General features: G+C 45.0%; 1 protein-coding gene across 9 annotated transcripts in view; it reads right to left on the reverse strand.

The window, feature by feature from the left end:
* LOC146045897 (tesmin-like) overlaps nucleotides 1-25908 on the reverse strand; it is a 144558-nt gene that overhangs the window by 24259 nt on the left and 94391 nt on the right. For all 9 annotated transcript variants that reach the window (XM_083165015.1, XM_083165016.1, XM_083165013.1 and 6 more), the window contains one exon: nucleotides 272-374. In XM_083165015.1, the coding sequence (XP_083021141.1) occupies nucleotides 272-374 (103 nt within the window). The remainder of the gene's footprint in view (nucleotides 1-271; nucleotides 375-25908) is intronic.

Here is a 25908-nt window from a genome sequence, read left to right on the forward strand (position 1 = left end):
AGTGGTAATATTCTGCCCAGATCTCATTGTATATGTGATCCTTAATAAATGGACCCCCCAAAGAGAAGTAAAAATGTTATATTTATTTCTAGGACTTTGTCGGATGCTTCTCACATTTGCGGTCAAGTCTGTAGAGGTAGCAAAATGTGATTTTATTCATGGGTGCAAATTAAATGCTAATTTGAGCCCACTTTGAATGAGGTTCAGAATGTTTACTATTATTTTCCACAAGTAAGGTGTAAGCTGTACAATCTTAGTGATATTTCATTACCTTTATAGCTTTAATGCGGTCATGATGATGGTTTATATTGTTATAACAATTGTTACAGTTGCAGTTGCAGCAGAATTCACCATTTGCAAAGCAATCACAGTATCTAAATAGATACAAAAAAATGAATTTAAATAAAACAAACAAAATATAAAAGTTATTTGTCAATAGCATTGTTATTATAATATTAGTATTATACATACATTTGATTTTGTGCTCTCTGATAAATAATATTGTAAACTAAGTAGATAAAATGTAGTTACTAGACTTGGCTGTAGAGCTTCATAGTTTCCTCAATGTGTGTGGTCCCAGCACATTATGCAAGGACAACTATGGAAATACTTGGGCCTGTAAGCTAGCCTCCATGCTGATTGTAGGGTGGATGGAAATTGGACACCCATTTCAGATGAATCTTTTGCACCTATACAGTGCTGTGTTTCCCATTGGGCATAATGGGCAAGGGTTCTAGGGGCCCACCCCAATTGGAAAGATGACACGGGGGCAGTGGCTGGGAGGACGTGGCTAGTAGAAATGGAAAGTGGTTGCAGACAGATGACACTGAAGCGGCTCCGGGTCCCGGTCACTCCCCCGGAGGCTGCATCCTCCTCCTGCTGGCAGGGAGATGCAGCCCGGGGTGCGGGCGCAGGAATCGCACAGGTCGGTGTGGCTGTGGCAGCACTGGCAATGCCCCTGTGCCACAGGCTGCAGGGATGAGCAGAGGAGCAGATGAGGACACTCCAGGCTGTAGTTACCCTATACACCCGCCCAGCAGTGTGCAGACATATCCCCCCTAGGGAGCTGCAGTGGCGGGTGGCAAGCAGTGCTGTAGTGGGGATCCAGGCAGCGCTGGCGGCTGGGTGCTTGTAGTAGTCTGCAGTGTCCTGGAAGTGCTGAGTGAGCATCAGACACTGCGGACAGCGTTGGCAAAATTTGAAAATTCTAAAGTTAGGCCAGCCGCTGATTGGCTGCTCTCTCTCAGCCAATCAGTGGCCGGACTATCTTTTAAATTTTTCAAATTCTGCCACCGCTGACTACAGTCTTTGGACTACAAGCTCCCACCCGCCGCTGCCCGGATTCCTGCTGCGGCGATGAGTCTGACCGGATCCCCGCTGTGTCGCTGCTCGCCACCTGCCACTGCCACAGGGGAGATATTTCTGTACTCTGCTGGGTGGGTGTATAGGGTAACTATACACTGCCTGGACTGCCTGCTTCACCACTGCTCACGCTGTCCACCTGCTTCCCCCTGTATCCATCCCAGACTGAGGTGGGGGGGGGGGGGGCGGGGGCAGTGAATTTTTTGCTCAGGGGCCCAATATAATGTTAAGACGGCCCTGAGAAGGGATCCTCTCCTAGAACGGCCAGTCCAGACCATCATTAACAAAGAGACTGCTTACAATGTGTGCATGTCTCGGAAGCTGCCAGATCCATAGCACATACACAGTGGATATTGATGGCATATTTTAATGTGTTTCTAAAAACTGAGGCCCCACTGACCCCACTGAATTCAATAGCTTCATATCAGAAATAGAAGACAAATCATTTTCAGAAAAGATATTTACCGGTATTTTGAACTTGTTACATTCTCCCCCCAAGACAGAAACAGACAAACAGACAGACATGACTTATGCAATAGGAGAAAATAAATAAGTCTTTTTTTAAACATTAAGTTTTTATTGCAAGTTTTTTGTCAAAATAATAGGGGGTGCAGAAGAGAAAAAAATGGGGGGGGGGGGACAAAGAAGAAAAACAGTAAATTAAAAAAAAATAACAATTATCACATATATCGTATCTGACCAGAAGCTATTCCTTTAATATTGACTGAGTCTACAAAGAACAGTAAAAGCAATGAACAAAAAGAATATATGGAAGTGGGCACTGCGCTAAAACGGAGGAAAGCAGCTCAATGAAATTTACAGAACAATAAGGTGTGGGATGAGCGCTAAAAGAATAGATAGAAGAATAGTGCAGATAAAAGTTGGAAAAAAACACCTGAAAAAAAAAATTGGGGTTAAATGAATGTAAACAGCTCTTTTGAAAAGTTGCTGACAGGTCCGTGGAGGCTGCTATGCTAACCCTACCTCTAAGCCCGGGGAGCGGGTGGGAGATTGGAATCAGTGCGGCTGGATGTTAAGAAGCCGTCTTCTCCGTCTCCGTCTGTCTTGTAGACTACACCGTGGTTCCTTCCTGCATGCCTCCTCCTCTATAAGGATTTCCAAGCTGTCACGGCACCCGCCGCTCGTTACGGAGTTAAGTGACGTCACCCGGCAGACGGAGACGGAGAAGACGGCTTCTTAACATCCAGCCGCACTGATTCCAATCTCCCACCCGTTCCTCGGGCTTAGAGGTAGGGTTAGCATAGCAGCCTCCACGGACCTGTCAGCAACTTTTCAAAAGAGCTGTTTACATTCATTTAACCCAAATTTTTTTTTTCAGGTGTTTTTTTCCAACTTTTATCTGCACTATTCTTCTATCTATTCTTTTAGCGCTCATCCCACACCTTAATGAACAAAAAGAGTCAGGTATTCTTTTTTTTTTCTTTTTTTTTTTTTTTATGATCTTTATTAATTTTGCAATTATAACATCCATAGAAAAAGCGGACAAAAGACATTTACATACATACAATTACATACATACATTTACATTTTTATTAGTAGGCACCTGCTTTAACCGGCTCACAATATACCCTTGACAATGCTCTTTATTTCCAGTCTCTCCCGACCTTAATTTCACACTTGCTCAACCCTTGGTCCCTAGTCCTTATGAGAGAATATGGATGATATTACTACTCTATCTTTTTTGTGTTACCCTTAATCGTTTCTCAAGTGTACAACCTTATTTTTTAGTGACTCTTATTTAGTTCAGTTCCTTATTCAAAGTGCAACGTGTCAAAGTGAGAGAGAAAAAAAAAAGAAAAACTAAGATTTACATAATACACTACTAACAAGGAAAATACCTATTGTGCACATCATTTATCATTTAACTTTTATTGTAATAAGGGGATTGTATCCAGTGATCCCAAATTAAGTGGTATTTATTTAATGTTTGATTTCTATGTGCTAGACGTCTTTCTTGTTCTACAATAAAATTTACTCGTGCTTTCCATGCTTCCACTTCCGGTGCGATATTTGACATCCACATTCTCCCAATAATAACCTTTGCAATCGATAGTACATTAATAATATAGGTTCTATCCTTCCTGTCAATTCCTCCTGGGACTATACCCAATATACAGCATCTATCCGATAACAGTTCACTTGGAATTCCCGTAGTAGATATAACCCTTTTAACACTATCCCAATACTCAGCTACAAGATTACACTCCCATATTAGATGAATAAATGTGCCAGATATAGCTCCACATTTGGGGCAAGTAGTTGGACCATTGCCCTTAAATTTACTCAGCCTGCTGGGGGTTATATATGACCGATGCAATATAAACAGTTGTGTTTGTTGGATACGCAATGAACTTGTGGCCATAGCCACTGCGGATTTAGCTGAGCACCATTCTAAATCGGTCAAAGCCCCTATATCGCCTTCCCATTTTTCCCTAACATGTACCAGGTCCTGTCCCAATTTGCCATCTTTTAGCAAGTTGTAAATCTTAGAGGTAAGGCCTTTATTGTTGTTAGATTTAAGAATCCTCTTTACGTCTGTTTCGCTAAACATGGGTAATGGTTGTTTAATCTTCGCTATCAGAGCACTTCTTAATTGAAAATATCTAAAGAGGTAAGATCTTGGGAGATCGTATTCTTCTTTTAACTGGGTGAATGCTTTTATCCCATTTAAATCGTAAAACTGGGAAACATATATCACTGAGTGGGAATGCCACACCTCAAGAATTTGCAGAGATTTTATTTCATTTAATTCTAGTACATCTATTATCCTAAGTTCTTCATCCAAGTAATCCACCTCTAATATTTTCTTAATCTCTAGCCATGTTTTCACTGCCTGTGTAACTATTGGTAGATCTAAGGAGTACTTCCTGCCTTGTGTTAGTCTATTCATTGGTGACATATCTGGCGTAGATACTTCTACCAAGGCCTTGACTAAGTAATGTTCCTCATCCTGCTCCCTGAACCAAGACTTTAATTGCATTGCCTGAGCAGCTAGATAGTAATTGCGAAGGTCAGGGAGGCCTAAACCCCCATCTGTTCGGTCTCTCATCAGATGGATCAGCTTGATCTTAGGCCGAGAACCATTCCATATAAATGAACCAAGAATACTATTTAATTTCCTAAATAGGGAACTGGGTAAGTATATCGGGGCCTGCTGAATTATATATAATATTTTCGGTAATACTGACATTTTTATTAGATTTACCCTACCGGCGACAATTAACGGAAGCCTGCTCCAGATTTTTACCTTTTTTTTAAGCCATACCAATAACGGGTTTATATTTAATTCAATGTATTCTTTTGGTACACTAGATATTATAATTCCTAAATATTTAAAGGATTTAACTTTTTTTAAGGGGAACAATGCATCTGATGTCAATTTGCCTGGCCCACCTACTGGGAGGACATTTGACTTGGCCCAATTTATTCTCAATCCTGAATAGTCCCCATATTCACTGATCAGTTGTAAGACCAACGGGAGTGAATGACTACATTGATTTAAAAATATTAGCAGATCATCCGCGTATAAGGAGACTTTGTCTATCCGATCTTTAGTGGTGAAACCCATTATACCCGGATGCTGCCTAATTATCGTTGCCAAGGGCTCAATCGCCAGGGCGAATAAGAATGGAGACAGGGGACACCCTTGTCGAGTGCCTCTGGCTAAGCCAAAGGCCGATGAAGTCCACCCGTTTACTGAGACTCTAGCAGAGGGGTTAGTGTATAAAAGCTGAATCCATCTGATGTAATTAAGCCCGAAGCCATAGGCTTGGAGCAGCGCCCATAGAAATGGCCACTCTACCGCATCAAAGGCTTTTATCGCGTCAAGTGATACGACAGCGGCCTCGTTACTATTTTTTACCCCACCCAGTTGGAGATGTGTATATAATTTCCGAATATTTATGCTAGTGGTCTTACCTGGCATAAAGCCGGTTTGATCCGGATTGATCAATTTATTAATACATTTAATTAATCTATTAGCCAAAATTTTTGCCACTACCTTGGCTTCCACTGATATTAAAGATATGGGACGGTATGAGTCTAATTCTGTCGGATTCTTATCTGATTTTAAGATCAATATAATATTAGCCTCTGAGAGTGATTTTGGGAGACACCCTTGATCGAAACTATCTCTAAGCGTTTCAAATAACACTGGAGCCAATAGTTTACTATACTTTTTATAGATTTCAACAGGTAATCCATCTAGTCCAGGAGCTTTACCTTTAGGGAGCATGTTTATGGCTTTATATACTTCTGTCAGTGTCAATGGGGCATCTAACATCTGCTGATCTGATTCATCCAATTTAGGGAGCTGGATATTATTAATATAATTTCCTATATCCTGTTTACTGTGTTGCAGCTGACTAGCATATAATTGGCTAAAGTGCGTGACAAATGCCTCCCCCACCTTGGAAGATGATTTAACCATATTGCCAGCCTGATTTTTGACTTGCATAATTATATTAGAAGGTTTTTCTGACTGAGCAATGAAAGCTAAATACTTCCCTATTCGGTCTTCCCCTTGGTATCTTTGTGAGGTTTTATGCGCCAATATATTAATATTGACCTGTTTGATCTCTTCCAACCATGTAGATTGTGCCGCCTGCCATGCCTGAAATATCACCTCTGATTTATCCCTATAGTACTGTTTTTCTTTGTTCAAGCATTCCTTTTCTTTCTCTAGAATTCTATCTCTAGTGTTCTTTTTAACCTCGGCAATTTTTTTCTTAAGGGTACCCCTGATATATGCTTTTAAAGTATCCCATACAACATATATACTGGCAGTGCCACTATTATGCTCCCAAAACTCCTTCCAATTTTTTATTAACTCATCATTCGGGTCAATTTTGTTCAGCCATCTGGGATTAAATCTCAAGAATCTATTGCCCTGATCCGCAGCACCGTCGAACTCGACACTCACTGGTGAGTGGTCTGAGATTCCCCGGGCTTTATAATTGATGTCACGGATCAAAGGCATAAACTCTTTGGAGACCAAAATTAAATCTATCCTTGATAACGCCATATGGGACTGGGAGAAGCAAGAATACTGTTCTTTATTCGGGTTAAAGAACCTCCACGGGTCCACCCACCCTATATCGTCAATAAATTTAGCGAAACTTGTGCTCGTACCGTGACCTCTTTTCAGCGTGTTACTCCATCTATCGAGCATGGGGTTAAGTACATTATTAAAATCTCCCATACATAGAACCATAGACTGAGGTGAAATAGAAATAAACTCGATGGCCTTATTGAGAATCTTATATGCAAACGGAGGAGGAATATATATTGACAGGACAATCAATTGCGTTTGTCCAACCACACAGTCAAGAAATACGTAACAGCCCTGGGGATCTATCAATACCCTGTTACATATAAATGGAAGTGATTTCTTAATTAATACCGATACCCCCCTAGATGATGAGGTAAAAGGGGCGTGGAAGTAGTGCCCAATCCACGGTCTTTTTAGGGCCATGACTTTCTTGCCCGCCAGGTGTGTTTCTGATAAGCACATTATATCTGCCCCATATTCTTTCAGCTTATGCAGCACCAATGAGCGCTTAATTTTGTCATTGGCCCCCCGTATATTCCAAGCTAGGGCTTTGATATTCTCAGGCCTCATGGCGGTTTATCACTTCTTGACTGGGAGGCCGGACACTGCCTCATTGGTATATTATTCCATAAAGAGCATAGAATTAACAAGTGCCTACTCACATAAACATAAACAATACAACAATTAACATTCACCCGCCATCCCACCCCCCCGCCACCCTCCCTGTATACCATTCCCTCCCCTGGCATACCTAAGTCTCCTCTCCCCCTTCCCCACTAGGATCTAACCCTGAGGGCTCTAACTATTTAAGCCACCATAGTGCGGTGAGCTCCCTGAAAGAAATTTCACTTCATTGTTATAACAAATTCTCTTTCCCCTTAATCTCTCCCTGCTGCCGTCTGATATGGGCCAGGAGCCCATTTATCCAACCAACAAGCGGCATCTCTCGGATTTGTGAAAAAAACTGTTTCTGCACCTGCCATCACCCTGAGCTTAGCAGGATATAGCATGGCATATTTAATGCCCTTTTCACGCAATCTTCGTTTAATTTCAATAAACTTAGTTCTTTCTTTTTGCGTTTCAATGGCATAATCCGGAAAAAAGGAGACCCTTGCCCCATTGTGTTCAATGGTGTTTTTTTCTCGAGCCAATCGCAATACTGAGTCTCTGTCCTGGAAGTGTAACATTTTTATAATCATTGTTCTTGGCGGAGCGCCAGGTGGCAAAGGTCTCAGAGGAACCCGGTGCGCTCGCTCAACTGAGAAGAATTTAGAGAAAGCTTGTTGTCCAAACTTATCTATTAGCCAGCGTTCAATAAATTTTATGGGGTCAGTCCCTTCTTCTTTCTCAGGCAATCCCACGATTCTGACATTATTTCTTCGTCCTCTCCCCTCAAGATCATTAAGCTTTAATTTCAATTCCACCATTTGCTTGGATAGCGACTCCACTTTCTCTACCAGGGTAATGTTGCTATCTTCAAGCTTAGAGACACGGCCTTCAGCTTCTTTGACTTGTTCTTTCACGACTTTAATGTCTTGTCTCATAAGTGCCACATCTGACTGGAGATCTGACACTTTCTCTAACAACTTCCCTTCGCAGCTTTTTATTGCTTCCATAAGCTGTTGTAGAGATATGTCTGGTACCTCCTGTTGTTCAGTCCCTTTAGTTGGTGTTGACAGGGGTGTGGACGCAGGAGTTGATGTTTTTGACCGGGCATATTTTTCTAATTTGGCTGCAGCGTTGGTGTTCCCAGTTTTGCCCATCTTAGCCGTAGAGAAAAAACACCACAGTAAATAATACCGACAATGGGCAAATACGTATTGCGCTGGAGTCCAATCAGAGGGACTGGCAAGGAGCAGTAACACAAGCTCCAACTAATACTCCGTTTCCTCCGGAATATAGCCCCAGTCCCACCACCTCATTCAAAGTATGCTGTTGTGCTGGATTGTCTAGATGAGGGGCTCACAGGAGAAAGCAAGTAGGGCTTGATATAAAGCCCAGTATCACAGCCGTTGTATAGACTCACTTTTTGCCTCCTTCCCACCACTTCAAGAGGGGCACAGCCAGATTGATATAAAGCAAAAGGGAGAAAAGTACCTTGTTTTAATGAGAATTAATCGTGGGGCTTATGGTCTTCTAGTACTCTGCTGCTCTGATGCCTTCACTGGCATCACTTCTCCTTTATCGATCCTCTGACACCCCGGGCGCATCCAGCACACCAGGTTCCAACTGCCCCCAGACGCCTCCTCAAAGAGCACCAGCAGCCAGGCGTGTTCCACTCCGCGATACCACCGCTTAGATCTGTGTTTGGGAATATCAGGGGGCTTGCGGGTGGCCAGGTACACCAGATCCACTGAGCAGCGGGGGAACAGTCTCCGCTTCCCCTTCAGACGCCGCTGCACGCCGCGGCCTGTGTTCTGTCACGGCGTCCGGCGCCGCTCGTCGCGCACCAGCGTGTCTCACTTGTGCGTCACAGCCTGCGCCAGCTCTCTCGGTCCACACCACGCATCACAGGTCTGAGGCCCTGCTCAGTCGCACCGCCGGTAGGGATACAGCAGGGATCCTCACTCCCAGAAACATCACCACATCGGGGAATAGAGATACATGCCGGATAGTCTCTCAGGGAGCTCCTACCACACACCTCACTCCCGCACCGCCGTGGCCACGCCCCAAAAGAGTCAGGTATTCACTGAGAATCTAGTACAGAAAAGTCGGGAGGGCTGCTGTAAACGGTCGAGAAGCCCATTTTATCAATGAAAAGAGACCATCCAAACCATTTCATGACAATAGAGTTTGGAGAGGAAGAGTATTTGGCACCAGTGGTCTCGTATACAAAATGACTGTGTATTTTGTTGCGAATAGGCTCAATGGAGGAAATTGTATCGGTTTTCCACAGTTTGGCAATAACGGCTTGAGTGGCAATAAGGACATGTCCTAAGATGTATCTGTCAGCTACTGTGAGATGTGACGGGAAAATATGAAGCAATGCTTATGCTGGGTCCGGGAGGATAGTTTGGTCTACAATTAAGCCCATCATCTGAAAGACTTCCTTCCAGAGAGGCTGCAGAGAAGGGCACGCCAAGAATAAATGATAAATATTCCAGATGTTTCCACATTTTGCCCAACAAAAGTTAGAGGTCGATGGCCAAATCCTATGCAGCCTATCTGGGGTGAAGTAGGCTCTATGGATAAGCTTAAAAAACATATTGGGCATGCATATAGAATGCATATACCCCCAGGAATTTCATTTTTACCCGATTTGAGGTAATTTACCCCTGTTCCCTGACCACTGCTTTACAACTACTTCCCTATAGTTTTAATGTATGTTCTTGGCCCTCCCATTGGTTACGTCCCTTCATTTTACCAGGGCCCGATGGCGCCCTGGGTACAGTGATAAAGACTTAGGACTTTCCTTACAATATATAAAATACATCAAACTATAATTTCCCTTAAAATTTCAGAGGAGATCTTAATGACTGGGTTGTGTTGTGTGGCTCCCCCCCCCCCCCCCCCCCCTGTAATCCCCTCACCTGATACATTTTTCCCCCTTTTCCTTTATTAGAAATTGCATTTGAATTTGAAATACTTAAAATATACATGATGGATAACATGGTTACTCTGTGTCAACTTCATTAATGGTTGAATGTACAGAATCTCTTTTGACTATAAGAAGAATGGTATTATTGAGCATCTGTTCTTAATAAAAGCTTTATATCTTTGAATTAGTAATACTGTGTTGTTTGGATGGTATTCTTTTATCTATTATACATATGTCACATCTTGCTTATTCTTGATTGTGCATTAAAATGTTTCAGTTATTACTTGTGGTGTTTAGTTTAAACCAAATAAAAAAAGTATTTGAAGAAAAAACAAACCTTGATCATCTTTATAGATGTCTAATGTCCGTGAGTCTCCGAAATACTGCCATCTTCTGGCAAAGAGTGAAACTACATCTCACACATGCACAAACACAGAAGGTAGAACACTAACTTTCGAAGCTTTTGCTGTTAAAATACTCTACACCTCCCCTCTCTTAGTAGCCCTTAACTGGTTTCCCTTCCCCTTTAGAATCCAATTCAAGCTTCTCTCACTCACTTACAAAGCCCTCACCCACTCCTCTACGACTTACATCTCTGACCTTATCTCCCTTTACACCCCACCCATTCTCTTTGCTCTGCTAATGCACACCACCTTTCTTGCCAACTGGTTACTTCTAGGTAAGAGACTGAAGAAGTATGGCTTTCTTTATAGGCTACTGAGGAAAAAGTCCCTATTCTCAACATCAAAACCACACAAAAAAAGCAATGTACACTAATAACCAGGCCCCCTAGGCAATAACCTAGTAATAACATTGGCTACGCGTTTCAATGTTACAACACGTTTCGTTGTACTCAAGGAAAAAGTTGTATTAGTACAACAAAACGTGTTGGTGACACATTGGGACATACAGAAGACTTGTCATTTACTCCTCGAACCAGCTCCTCCACACCAAGGACTATTCACTTTGGCCTGCCTACCTTGTACTTCAAGGAAAAAGTTGTCTTAGTACAGTACAACGAATGTGTTGGTGATACATTGGGACATACAATATGTGATTTATTTTATGCATTTTTCCGGCATGTTTTACCTTGATATGTATATTAAACCCTATGCTTAAAAATGTATACATTGATACAGCTCTACCTTTGATTTTCTCTATTGTTTATCCTTGTGTACGCAGTGGCTGTGTGAATACAGGCAATGTCGAAGCTGCCGGAAATTGTATGGAGATGCCCACTAGCAGCGTCTCTGACACCACCTGCGTACCAAGACACAACCATTGGACACAATTGGTCGATTAATGACCTTGGGTTAGATTCTCTAAACTTCAAAAGTGATGAAATGGAGAGTGATAATCACCCAGCCAATCAGCTCCTACCTGCCATGTCACAGACTGTGTTTGAAAAATGTTCCTTTGAAGCTTAGAGAATCAGGCCCATTCTGAGGAACCTTATGGTCATCCATGACTGCTGGAAGTAAGACACCGGAGCTATTTTAATTGCTAACAAGATTGCAGTGGCAAGCTACAACAAGGCTGCTTTTTATTTGCCACTCCTAAATTAACTTCCCACACTTGGGGCATTATTCTGATCGGAGCGGCCAAACGTGCGTACGTTCACTATTACCGCACGCTAGCCGTACGCGGCCGTTGGGGTTAAGTCCACCCACAAATCAGCCGCTTACGTACGGGCAGAAATACCGTAGAAGGGGAGTGGCGTACAAATGAGCGTACGGCAACGTACGCGGACGGGCCAGCCCTTGCACTCCGACAACAGGCGTACAACTGAGCGTACGGCGCCGTGTACGGCCGTCTTTCCTCCGTCTCCCCACCGACTTCTTGCGGAGATCTAAGCGTACGCCAGTTTGCACGGACGGGTCCCTATTGTTTTCAATGGAAAACTCAGCTTATGTCACCGCTCGTGAGAGTGAGCGTACGTCCGTGCACGCTGGCATACCCTTCACATATATGGACCTGCAAATCTTGCCTCTCAACTACTAATCTGATAATTGATTAATTAATCTATTTGTTATTCAATTATTGTTTTCTATTAACTCAATTGTCTACCTTAATAAAGACCTAATAAAACTACATTTGAACCCACATTACATGTATATTTGTTATGTTCTAATGTGGCATTTTAATCACTATCTATGTGTCCCCATATTGCTGTTACTTTTAAATCAAGTTATGTTGGTGTTTCTGTATATGTACTAAATTATGTCCGTAATTAGTTTGTCCAAAATGTGTAACATGTATACCTACCCTGATGTTATGTGTGATGTTTTAATCGAACAACATTAAACATTCATGCATTTTCACTATGTGTTATTTTACTCAAAAACACACACATTCACACATCAATCATTACCCCTCACCTCAAATGACAAGTATAACTTACAGTACACATCTGTATGTACCTACCCTTACACGCCCTCTAACATATTTATTATTAAAAACACAGGCAATTTCGAACTGTAATCAAACTTTTATTTTATCCAAAAATAAAAAGGGGGGGGGGATAAATAAAAAATTAAAGGCGGGCCTCCAGAAGGCCAAAAAGGAGCTGGAGGTACACGAGGGTCAGCATGATCTCCCGTATTAGGGCTGCCACCTCCTCCTGCTGCTGTTCAGTGTCTGTAATGAAGGGATAAAACAAAAAATTAATATATAACATACACAAATGTTTGTTGTATTTGTACATAATAAAAAGTTCAGAGTTATGTGTGAAGGGCACATACATTTAGAAACTACATTGAAGATGGGTCTGCTGTAAACACAGTACTAAAAAATAATATGTTAACACACACATACTGTACATAGTAAATAACATTAATTCAATTACTCCTTCATCAATGAATGTATGCTGTATCCCAATTGGTACTTTGGTTTTGGGGGACTGTCCTCTAACCTCACAATTAGCCTGTGCTATTTAAGGGTTATGACATTGTTGTGGCTTAAGCACTCCTTAGTATTTTAAATTTAGGACATTGCTGTACAAATTATAGGCCTACAGCTATGTTTGTAAAGCATGCATCCGCATGGCCTCACACACTATTACCAAAACAATCTCTACATTTAAGTTGCACCAGTGGCAGATTAAGCCTTTGGGGGGCCCGGGGTACTTTAGAGCGGGGGGCCCCCTTGCACTTGTCATTACTGGCCGCACACTGCATGGGCGAATATTATACTGTCAAAACATAGAGTAAAGGCAGAATAAACTTGGTCAATGGTTACCTGCAGGGGATATATATATATATATATATATATATATATATACGAAGGGAATAAAGGATGGCACTCAGGAGACTTGCAAAACGTGCTGTATTAAAACGTGCAAAAGGAGACCAACGTTTCGGGGTGTATACCCCTTTGTCAAGGTGCTAGTGAGAACAATAACATTTGCAAAGTGCTTACCTTATAAAGGAGTGCATAGATTAGGGTTCGCGCCATCCAGCGCCGATCACCTGTGGCCGCGCCGTCTCCCCGCCGGAAGGGCAGGGGCTCAAGCTGGAAGTGCGTCATGCCGGCATCTAGGAAGGGGCTGTGTGGTACGCAAGCCGTGTGGTTGCCATGGAGACCGTTATGCTGTAAAGCTGCGGCTGCGGCTGGCGGTAACCGGGGGCTGGATTTTGCGAATCCTGTACAAGACATATGAAAAAACAATAAAATAATCAATCAGAGACTGTGTGCCAATTGTTGTGTACATACTGCGCTATGTATAGATATTTTTGTGAATTGCCGTGTTGGAAATAATCTGACATAGAGTGCCGTGATAAGGAAGCAGGGACCAATTATACTGTGGCTCCTGCTTGTGTAATCCACTGGTGAATAGTGTCACCTGCATACTCGCAGTGTGTGCTGTACAGTGATGGTGAGTGTGTATGTCCGGGGGGTTTTGAATGTTTGGACTGTAGTACTGAATCGTCCATGTTTGCTCCAAAACTCATTTCTCCATTAATTTGTATCCTGGGATATATGTCTCTCGCAGCTTAAGATATGCCAGTGGGGCTGTCAGGGATTAAAAGCTCCCTGCATGTGATGGTACTTAGGGTTATATATTGCTGAGGGCTGGCTTATACTCGACCCCTCACCTCTGTGTTATTATAAGGGCTACTAGGTATGAAGTCAGTGTGGGATCCTTCTGGGTCCCAGATTACCTCCGTGACACTATGGTGGTCGTCTAGAATACATATTATAACACTTGGAAACAATGGAAAGGGATAGTAAGAGAAAAGAGGAGAGGAAGAAAAAGCACTCTCGAGTGGCCCTACCTGGGTCAACCATATTAAGTCAGCTGCCATCAACTATTTTGTCATATTGAATGGAAGGAAAAGGCTGGATTCGTCTGGATTACACACAATATATAAGACATTCAGAAAAAATTGAAAGAGACAGAAAGATGAGCGGAGAGGAAGAAAAAGCACAAAATCAGACGCCCTATTTGGCACCTGTGTCCAGGGTCACAATACTTCGGGCTCTATGGGTGCACTGCACAACCGATGGAAGAAAATTTAAAGGGACAGTGAGAAGTAGCAGAGAAGAAGAAAAAGCACACTCAATCAGGCTCAATTGGCCTGGGGGCCACCCGCAGTTCGCGTGGCTTCCGACCCTATACGTGGCCTCAAATGTGGCCTCGGTGGATGGGACTTCCTGTGGTATGTCATGTCCTGTTGGGTTATTTGTATGCTAACTAACCTGTGATAGATGCGGGACAGGAAAGGAGGGAGGGGAGAAAAAGGGATGGGAAAAATAGGGCTGAATGGAAAAAGACCAGAGAAAATATAAAGGCAAGAGAAAAAAAAAAAAAAAAAAAAATATAAAGGCAAGAGAAGAAAAAGGAAATAGGAAGAAATGGGAGAAAACAGAAAAAGGGGGAGAAAGAAATAAAAGGGCGAAAAGAAAGGGGAGGAACATGAGGGGGAGGAGCATAAAGAAGTGTGGGGAAATGGAAAATACGGTCACAGGAATACTGCCAGTGGTAGTCTATCATTGAGTCCGTTGGGCTTCACTGATTTTAGGCGGTGAATCCACCGGGCTTCCAATCTCAGTAACTTGCCCGCTCGATCTCCCCTTCTCAATCCTTCTGGGATGTGATCCACTGCCATATGCTTCAGTTCTGAAAGTTTGTGGTTCTTGCTCTTAAAATGCTTTGCCACTGGTTGTTCTATTCCTTTCCCTTGTTGTACTTGCACTATGGCTGATCGATGTAAGGCCATTCTTTCTCGCATCGTCCGGATCGTTTTGCCCACATATATTAACCGGCATGGGCATACGATGACATATATGATATGGGTCGAAAGGCATGAAAGAACATGCTTGATGGCAATTTTTTGCTGGTTGTCAGGGTGAACAAAGTTGGGGCCTGTAATCATATGCTGGCATGTCGTGCACCCCAAACATTTGTAACATCCTGGGGGACGACTGAGGAAATGGGCATCCCTTGGTGTTGGAGTGTCAAACCCTGTAATGTCGCTGTGGACTATGATGTCTTTGATGCTTCGCCCCTTGGTATAGCACATCATAGGTCGTTTAGTTTTCAATCCGGGGAGGCTACTGTCTGTTTTTACGATGGGCCATAGTGCTCTCGTGGCTCGAGGTAGTACAGCACTTGCTACATTTAGTTTGGTTACAAAGGGCAGAATTGTGTCTTCACTGGCTGTGGTGGATTCTCTGTTGTTTTTAGGTAATAATAGATCTTTCCTTTCAATGGCTAAGACTTCCTCTTTCTGTATTTCAAGGTAAGGTCTTCTGTATCCCCTCTCTTCGAATCTAGAGACAACCTGATCCAGAGCTGCTGGTAAGTTGTTCCGTTCGCTGGTGATCCTGGCCGCTCTCACCATTTGGGACTTTGGGAGGCCTCTTTTCAAGGGTTTAGGATGGAAGCTGTTGTACTTAAGAAGCGTGTTACGATCAGTTGGCTTGTGATACACTTCTGTGCTGATCTTCCCATCTTTGACCATGACCAATACATCCAAATAGTTGATATGCGTGTAGGATGCTGCAGACGTCAGTTTGATTGGTGAAGGTCGCTCATTGATGTTTTGTATTAGTGCGTTAAGTTCTTGTTCACCACCTGACCATATCATAAATAGGTCATCTATGTATCTTGTGAAACTGATTATGTGCCTGCTGATGTTGGGGTCTTCAAAGAACATTGCTTTTTCTTGATGGAACATGAATACATTCGCGAATGAAGGAGATACACAACTTCCCATGGCACACCCTGTTTTTTGGCGAAAAAATTTCCCATTGAACAGAAAATAGTTTTTAGGTAACGTTAGACTCAGCAGTTCCATATACAGGTCTAGATCAAGGGATGTCATTGATTTGCCAAAAAACAGGGTGTGCCATGGGAAGTTGTGTATCTCCTTCATTCGCGAATGTATTCATGTTCCATCAAGAAAAAGCAATGTTCTTTGAAGACCCCAACATCAGCAGGCACATAATCAGTTTCACAAGATACATAGATGACCTATTTATGATATGGTCAGGTGGTGAACAAAAACTTAACGCACTAATACAAAACATCAATGAGCGACCTTCACCAATCAAACTGACGTCTGCAGCATCCCACACGCATATCAACTATTTGGATGTATTGGTCATGGTCAAAGATGGGAAGATCAGCACAGAAGTGTATCACAAGCCAACTGATCGTAACACGCTTCTTAAGTACAACAGCTTCCATCCTAAACCCTTGAAAAGAGGCCTCCCAAAGTCCCAAATGGTGAGAGCGGCCAGGATCACCAGCGAACGGAACAACTTACCAGCAGCTCTGGATCAGGTTGTCTCTAGATTCGAAGAGAGGGGATACAGAAGACCTTACCTTGAAATACAGAAAGAGGAAGTCTTAGCCATTGAAAGGAAAGATCTATTATTACCTAAAAACAACAGAGAATCCACCACAGCCAGTGAAGACACAATTCTGCCCTTTGTAACCAAACTAAATGTAGCAAGTGCTGTACTACCTCGAGCCACGAGAGCACTATGGCCCATCGTAAAAACAGACAGTAGCCTCCCCGGATTGAAAACTAAACGACCTATGATGTGCTATACCAAGGGGCGAAGCATCAAAGACATCATAGTCCACAGCGACATTACAGGGTTTGACACTCCAACACCAAGGGATGCCCATTTCCTCAGTCGTCCCCCAGGATGTTACAAATGTTTGGGGTGCACGACATGCCAGCATATGATTACAGGCCCCAACTTTGTTCACCCTGACAACCAGCAAAAAATTGCCATCAAGCATGTTCTTTCATGCCTTTCGACCCATATCATATATGTCATCGTATGCCCATGCCGGTTAATATATGTGGGCAAAACGATCCGGACGATGCGAGAAAGAATGGCCTTACATCGATCAGCCATAGTGCAAGTACAACAAGGGAAAGGAATAGAACAACCAGTGGCACAGCATTTTAAGAGCAAGAACCACAAACTTTCAGAACTGAAGCATATGGCAGTGGATCACATCCCAGAAGGATTGAGAAGGGGAGATCGAGCGGGCAAGTTACTGAGATTGGAAGCCCGGTGGATTCACCGCCTAAAATCAGTGAAGCCCAACGGACTCAATGATAGACTACCACTGGCAGTATTCCTGTGACCGTATTTTCCATTTCCCCACACTTCTTTATGCTCCTCCCCCTCATGTTCCTCCCCTTTCTTTTCGCCCTTTTATTTCTTTCGGTACTCTTTACCTAGAACGGCGCCGCCGATCAAAATCGTGGTCATCGCGGGTAAAAATCGCGGTGATCGCGGTAATCGCGGGCATCGCGGGTAAAATTGGATGGTCGCGATGCCCGCGATTACCGCGATCACCGCGATTTTCCCATAGGAAACAATGTTAAAAAGCCTGATTGACCGCGATTTGACACTTAAATGCCTCAATGGACCCGATTTTGGCATATAAATCAATGTAAAATGGGCCACACAGCCCAAATAGGGCCAATGAACCGTTAAATGTCCCCCCAAATTTTTAACGCCACCCCACGATCCACGCCAACCCGAAGCGTGGCGAGCGCAGCGAGCCCGCGAGGGGCGGCGGTACGCGTCCTCCGACCTTTTCATGCCCTACTATCCACGTCGGCGTGGTGTGAGAATATAATAGTGTGGCGAGCGCAGCGAGCCACCGAGCCCGAAGCGTGGCGAGCGCAGCGAGCCCCGCGAGGGGACGCGGATACCTTCACAGGTAGACGCGTCCCCTCGCGGGCTTCACAGGTGTCCGTGGCGACCCGGACACCTGTGAAGCCCGCGAGGGGACGCGTCTACCTGTGAAGGTATCCGCGTCCCCTCGCGGGGCTCGCTGCGCTCGCCACGCTTCGGGCTCGGTGGCTCGCTGCGCTCGCCACACTATTATATTCTCACACCACGCCGACGTGGATAGTAGGGCATGAAAAGGTCGGAGGACGCGTACCGCCGCCCCTCGCGGGCTCGCTGCGCTCGCCACGCTTCGGGTTGGCGTGGATCGTGGGGTGGCGTTAAAAATTTGGGGGGACATTTAAGGGTTAATGGGCTCTGTGGCCCATTTAACATTGATTCCTATGGCCAAATCGGGTTGATTGAGCCATTTAACACTAAAATCGGGTCCATCGCGACTTTTAACATTGTTCCCTATGGGAAATCGTGAGCATCGCGTCGCGGGCATCGCGGGTGCGTTTATGTGCGGCCGCGACGCGACCGACACGATTTTTATGTTTTACATTGATTTCAATGGCAAATCGCGGGCATCGCGTCGGTCGCGTCGCGGCCATACATTAATGTACCCGCGATGCCCGCGACGGGCGCCGCACTAAGTAAAGAGTACCTTTCTTTCTCCCCCTTTTTCTGTTTTCTCCCATTTCTTCCTATTTCCTTTTTCTTCTCTTGCCTTTATATTTTTTTTTTTTTTTTCTTCTCTTGCCTTTATATTTTCTCTGGTCTTTTCCCATTCAGCCCTATTTTTCCCATCCCTTTTTCTCCCCTCCCTCCTTTCCTGTCCCGCATCTATCACAGGTTAGTTAGCATACAAATAACCCAACAGGACATGACATACCACAGGAAGTCCCATCCACCGAGGCCACATTTGAGGCCACGTATAGGGTCGGAAGCCACGCGAACTGCGGGTGGCCCCCAGGCCAATTGAGCCTGATTGAGTGTGCTTTTTCTTCTTCTCTGCTACTTCTCACTGTCCCTTTAAATTTTCTTCCATCGGTTGTGCAGTGCACCCATAGAGCCCGAAGTATTGTGACCCTGGACACAGGTGCCAAATAGGGCGTCTGATTTTGTGCTTTTTCTTCCTCTCCGCTCATCTTTCTGTCTCTTTCAATTTTTTCTGAATGTCTTATATATTGTGTGTAATCCAGACGAATCCAGCCTTTTCCTTCCATTCAATATGACAAAATAGTTGATGGCAGCTGACTTAATATGGTTGACCCAGGTAGGGCCACTCGAGAGTGCTTTTTCTTCCTCTCCTCTTTTCTCTTACTATCCCTTTCCATTGTTTCCAAGTGTTATAATATGTATTCTAGACGACCACCATAGTGTCACGGAGGTAATCTGGGACCCAGAAGGATCCCACACTGACTTCATACCTAGTAGCCCTTATAATAACACAGAGGTGAGGGGTCGAGTATAAGCCAGCCCTCAGCAATATATAACCCTAAGTACCATCACATGCAGGGAGCTTTTAATCCCTGACAGCCCCACTGGCATATCTTAAGCTGCGAGAGACATATATCCCAGGATACAAATTAATGGAGAAATGAGTTTTGGAGCAAACATGGACGATTCAGTACTACAGTCCAAACATTCAAAACCCCCCGGACATACACACTCACCATCACTGTACAGCACACACTGCGAGTATGCAGGTGACACTATTCACCAGTGGATTACACAAGCAGGAGCCACAGTATAATTGGTCCCTGCTTCCTTATCACGGCACTCTATGTCAGATTATTTCCAACACGGCAATTCACAAAAATATCTATACATAGCGCAGTATGTACACAACAATTGGCACACAGTCTCTGATTGATTATTTTATTGTTTTTTCATATGTCTTGTACAGGATTCGCAAAATCCAGCCCCCGGTTACCGCCAGCCGCAGCCGCAGCTTTACAGCATAACGGTCTCCATGGCAACCACACGGCTTGCGTACCACACAGCCCCTTCCTAGATGCCGGCATGACGCACTTCCAGCTTGAGCCCCTGCCCTTCCAGCGGGGAGACGGCGCGGCCACAGGTGATCGGCGCTGGATGGCGCGAACCCTAATCTATGCACTCCTTTATAAGGTAAGCACTTTGCAAATGTTATTGTTCTCACTAGCACCTTGACAAAGGGGTATACACCCCGAAACGTTGGTCTCCTTTTGCACGTTTTAATACAGCACGTTTTGCAAGTCTCCTGAGTGCCATCCTTTATTCCCTTCGTATCCATCCCCCTGTGGAAGGGCACCGGGGCAGTTGACCGAGAAAGAGGAGTGCCGGGCCGCAGAAGCTCTATATATATATATATATATATATATAGACAGGGGGTTGGCGGCACTCGGAATAATAATAGACCCCATATATATATATACACACACCACATGAAAAGCCTGTGTTTGTCCCTCTGCCCCTTACTCTGGAGGAGACCTCACAGTCCTAGTGCTGCCTCTGATTAAAAACCCTCCTATGACTAAGCTGCTGCTGCTGTTCTCCATGGACCTGAGAAGCATGTAATGAGCTCCACCAATCAGAGCTCAGCACAAACTTCTCAGCCTCTGTCCTCTGGTGCAAAGTGTCATGGGACTTAGTCAACTCCCAGAAATGCACTGCACACTTGTGCAATCAGTGTGCCTTGGCTCCCGATGCTCAGCACCATAAATCATTGTCACATTGGCAGATAGGTGAAGCTGCAGCACTACCCCACCCATGCACAAAACATTTAGCTAAAAAAAAAAAACATAACTTAAACATTTTATTTTTAAAAAATACATGACAACCACAGGGGGCCCCTAGCTAGAGGGGGGCCCAGGGGCACTGACCCCTTGCGCCTCCATTATAATCCGGCCCTGTGTTGCACATCATGCTGGGAACTGGAGTTACCCAACACCTGGAGCCACATAACTACCACACCACTAATGTGGAGAGGTTTGGGGGTGGGTGGTGGAGAGGTGTAGGGGGGTAGGAAATGGGGTGGGGAGGGGGGGGGTGGGGGTTGTGGAGGTGGTGGGGGTTGTGGAGGGGGTGGGGGTTGTGGAGGGGGAAGGGGATGGGGAAATGGTGTGGGTCCAAACTGAACCCATTGTCTCCATTGTTGGGGAGGGGGTGTGGGTTGGGGAGGGGGTTGTGGAGGGGGTGGGGGTTGTGGAGGGGGTGGGGGTTGTGGAGGGGGAAGGGGATGGGGAAATGGTGTGGGTCCAAACTGCACCCAGTGTCTCCTCTTCTTCTTCCTCCTCCTCTTCTTCCTCCTCCTCTTCTTCCTCCTCCTCTTCTTCCTCCTCCTCTTCTTCCTCCTCCTCCTCTTCCTCCTCCTCTTTCTTCTCCTCCTCCTCCTCCTCTTCCTCCTCCTCTTCTTCCTCCTCCTCCTCTTCCTCCTCCAGGGCTGCCTGGTCCCGGGCTGCCTGGTCCCGGGCTGCCTGCTCCCGGGCTTCCATACGTGCCCTTGCCCGTGCTGAAATGTTCATGTTGATGGCATAGAAATCGAAGATTGGGTTTCATAAAAAAGGGGGAAAGAAAAATTCACATTAGTCATGCTCATAACCTTCAAAATTATCATTGCTGTGATATTTCAGACATTTATCATGCAAACTATTTGATATCCTACACCCAAAAACTGATCAACTACTTAAACCCCCCCCTATACACCCCCTATACACCCATATACCCCCCATATACACCCCCATACACCCATATACCCCCCATATACACCCATATACACCCATATACACCCCCATATACACCCATATACACCCATATACACCCCCATACACCCCCATATACACCCCATATACCCCCATATACACCCCATATACCCCCCATATACACCCATATACACCCATATACCCCCCATATACACCCATATACACCCATATACACCCATATACACCCCATATACCCCCCATATACACCCCATATACCCCCATATACACCCCATATACACCCATATACACCCATATACACCCATATACACCCCATATACCCCCCATATACACCCATATACACCCCATATACCCCCCATATACACCCCCATATACACCCCCATACTCAGGAACATATTTATAAAAAGTACACAAAACATTGCTAAAAAACGCTGACATACTAGTAATCAAAACTTACATCGGGCAATATGGCGGCGAAGGCTGCTGAGAAGAACCGGCTGCCGCCGGCGCAGGTCTGACCAGCGCCGCTCAACCTGCCCCAGGCTTCTGCGGACGCCGGTCGTAGAGAAGATCAGGCGGCGGGCAGCAGTATACGCCCGCCGCTTGTCGGCATTGCTAACATATGGGCCCCTGGGCCCCAGGTGACGGTCCATAACGTCGACCAGGGCCAACAGCTCAGGGGTGGAAAATGGCCTAGCTCTGTTGGAAGTCATATTGGCAATGGCGCAGTTATTAATTGCAGGTACATATATCACTTTTGGTGCTTGCTGATTGGTGTAAAAAATTGTTTGTTTGGTATTAACTTTATTAATCCCTCTTACAGTAACAAACTGGATGCGAATAGAAACTTACGCGGACCGTTCCGATATACACACACCACAACCAACAGCATAAATTCAATGAAGAGAGAAGTACTGTATTTACAGTGTGCGGAAAATAATACACGCAACCCTCTACTTATAACTACGCTGCTTAAAGGGGGCACGATGCACCGATATGCATGGAGAGGAGTACTGTATATACAGTAGGCGCAAAATAATACACGCAACCCTCTACTTATAACTACGCTGCTTAAAGGGCCACAATGCGACATGTTGCTGTATGACAATTTCATACACATTACATATGTAAGGAAAGCATTGTAACGTGATGTTTTGAAATGTGACTCACAAGGCATACACGAACTCCAACAGATACCAGCTGACAACACTCATCATTGGAATGACAGGTGCACACATTTCACGATGTAGCCCACAATGCTCCACAACCTGTGTATAAACATATACGGGTGATTGATCAGGTGCATTGAGACCTGCGTAATTTAAGCGGCAATTATCGGCGGGAAATATCGGCGTAAATTTGCATCTACCTTGCGGGAAAAAATATACGCCCCCTTGTTCGTGGCGGGAGATTAACATATAAATATTCAGTCAGATGCAGCCCACAATTGCTGCAAACATGTCTGACTCAGACGATTCCGCAGCTGAGGACGCTCTGCAGAGAGCTACAGCACAATCCCTGCTTGATGCACTCAACAAGAGGGAACAGGAGCGGAGAAGGAGGGCCCAAGAGAGGAGTAGCCTGCAAGATCAAGCGGGCTCCTCAGTAACAGGCCCTGGTGAACCTCCACCAGCTCCACAAGGGCCAACCAACCAGCCAGAACAAGAGGTTGCATCTCTCCAAACAGGTGTGACCCAGCAGGTGCATGGTGAGAGAACTGGGGCCACCAGAAAACAGGCTGCAACATCTAGGGTGAGGACTGAGCAGGATACCACCACCAGAAAGAGAAACCCTGCATTTGTAGAGGCCGAAATGCGAATTCTAGTGCCCAGGGCACGCGAATGGATTGAATTGGCAACCAGGAAGCCGGGTGCCAGTGCAAGGAGAAACCTTTGGGACAAGATCACAGAGGAAGTGAACCAGGTGTCACCAGTGGTCAGAACTTGGGACGCGGTGAAGAAAAGGTTAGTGTGTTTGTCAGGGCAATTTTTCAGCAGTCTCCAGCAGTAACTGAGGCCCTTATTCTAGTTCACTCTTTCTGGCCAAATATTTCTTAGATGGACAAAACCATGTGCACTGCAGGTGAGGCAGGTGTTACTTGTGCAGAGATAATCAGATTTGGGTGGGGTTTTACACCTGCCTCACCTGCAGTGCACATGGTTTTGTCCATCAAAGAAATATTTGGGCAGAAAGAGTGAACTAGAATAAGGGCCTCAGTTCCTGCTGGAGACTGCTGAAAAATTGCCCTGGTCTTTGTCCCCCTGATAATGTCATATGTGTGTACATATGTTACATGTATGTTTTGAGACTAATAGAAAGGTGTGTTTGTAGATAGTGCTACACTTCAATGTCACATGTGAACACAACCATGTCTAATAACCCACATTGATATATGAAACATGCACCATTGGTGTGATGTGAGGTTATGGGCACAGTTCTGCTCATGTGAAGTATGTGATGGGACAAGAGAAAGTGTGTTTTTGAAAGAGTTGTTGTAACATGTTCCATATGATGCTAATGAAACAAGAATGAGCAAACTGTGCACATGTAGCTGGTGAGAAACTACACATCCCAGTATGCCATTCCATAGTTAAATTACTCCTTAATAACCACATTGTCAAGCTATGGTGGAATGTGTAGTTTCACACCAGGTGGAGGTGCCTAATTTGGCCATGGATGATGTCATTTCTGCATAGTGATGTATGTATGTGCATTTAGTGGCCTAATGAATGAGATGAGACACTGAAATGCCTCCTAATTGAGACATGAATGTGTGTGTGGGACACATATGGCCAAAAAACATAAGATCACCCACACTAGGAAATGTCACGTAGCTAGGGGTACCACATAGTCCCTTTAATTCCGGACACATATTAATTACACAGGTTCTGTGGCTGGCTGACTTCAAGACTCCACTTCACCTAATTTTAAACTGCCACAGAACCTGTGTAAGTAACATGTGTCCGGAATTAAAGGGACTAGGTGGTAACCCTACACGTAGCACAGTGGTGCACATATCTCATGGTGATATTTGTATTTTTAAACTTGTAGGTGGACTGACTTCAAAAGTGCACTGAAGAGGAAGATGACTGACCGGTACAACCACAGCATGTCCACCGGGAGAGGTCCTATGCCTGACCATTTGGAGTATACCCCCCTGGAGCTGGACTCCTGTGACGTGATCGATGTGGGGGAGATCAGGGGGATCTCCAATATGGACAGTGAGCTCCCGGCGGAGATCTTTGATGCTGCGTTTGATGGTAAGTCACAGTAATGCATTGTATTTAGAAAGATATTTTTTATTGCGTATGTGATGGTGACATTGTTTTCAATTCTTATCCTAGCTGAAGCAGAAAGCCAGGATGTACCGGCAGCATCTTCCTCTGCAGAGCCACAGGTGGAGCGAGTGGTCCAGCCTCCACCAAGACGTCGCCCCCAGCCCCAGCCACAGGAGACATGGAATGAGAGCCTGTTGGTGACGCTGGACAGGATCGAGCAGCAAGGGGTGGATGCTGCGATCCGTCAGCAGCAGGTGGCGGATTTTCTGGCGGAGTGGAAGGCCACAAACCAGCTGCAGGTTGAGGCCTTGAACCGCATTAATGAAACTCTGGCGGCTGGCATGCTAAGCATTGGCCAACACCTCAGCCGCCAGAATGAACTTCTTGCGGAGCAGCTGTCCACCGCCAGGTCCCTAAGGGACAATCCCCCATCTGCTGCCCCACCCCAAGCTGCTCCCCAACCTTCCACCTCGGCTGACCCTCCTGTGTCGACTAGGGGAAGACGCCGAAAGCCAGCTGAGCCAAAGGCCCCTGTCCCCAAGGCCCCATCTAAAAGGGGCAAAAAAGGGCCCAAATGAGACCTGGTTCACTTCCTCTGTGGTTGTAGCCCAAAGGTTTAAATTGCACTGGACATCCGCTTCCTGAGTTGCCCATCGATCCATTTGCGTGCCATGGGCATGAAAGTTCGTATTTTGACCTCTACAAATGCAGGATATTTTTTTTTGGTGGTGTGTATCTTGCTTAGTATTCACCCTGGTTGTTGCAGTACGTATTCTGGTGTCCCCATTTCTTTCACCATTGCATTTGCAG

The sequence above is a fragment of the Crinia signifera genome, chromosome 11, assembly GCF_055691185.1.
Source record: "Crinia signifera chromosome 11, ASM5569118v1, whole genome shotgun sequence".
NCBI classification, from domain to species: domain Eukaryota; kingdom Metazoa; phylum Chordata; class Amphibia; order Anura; family Myobatrachidae; genus Crinia; species Crinia signifera.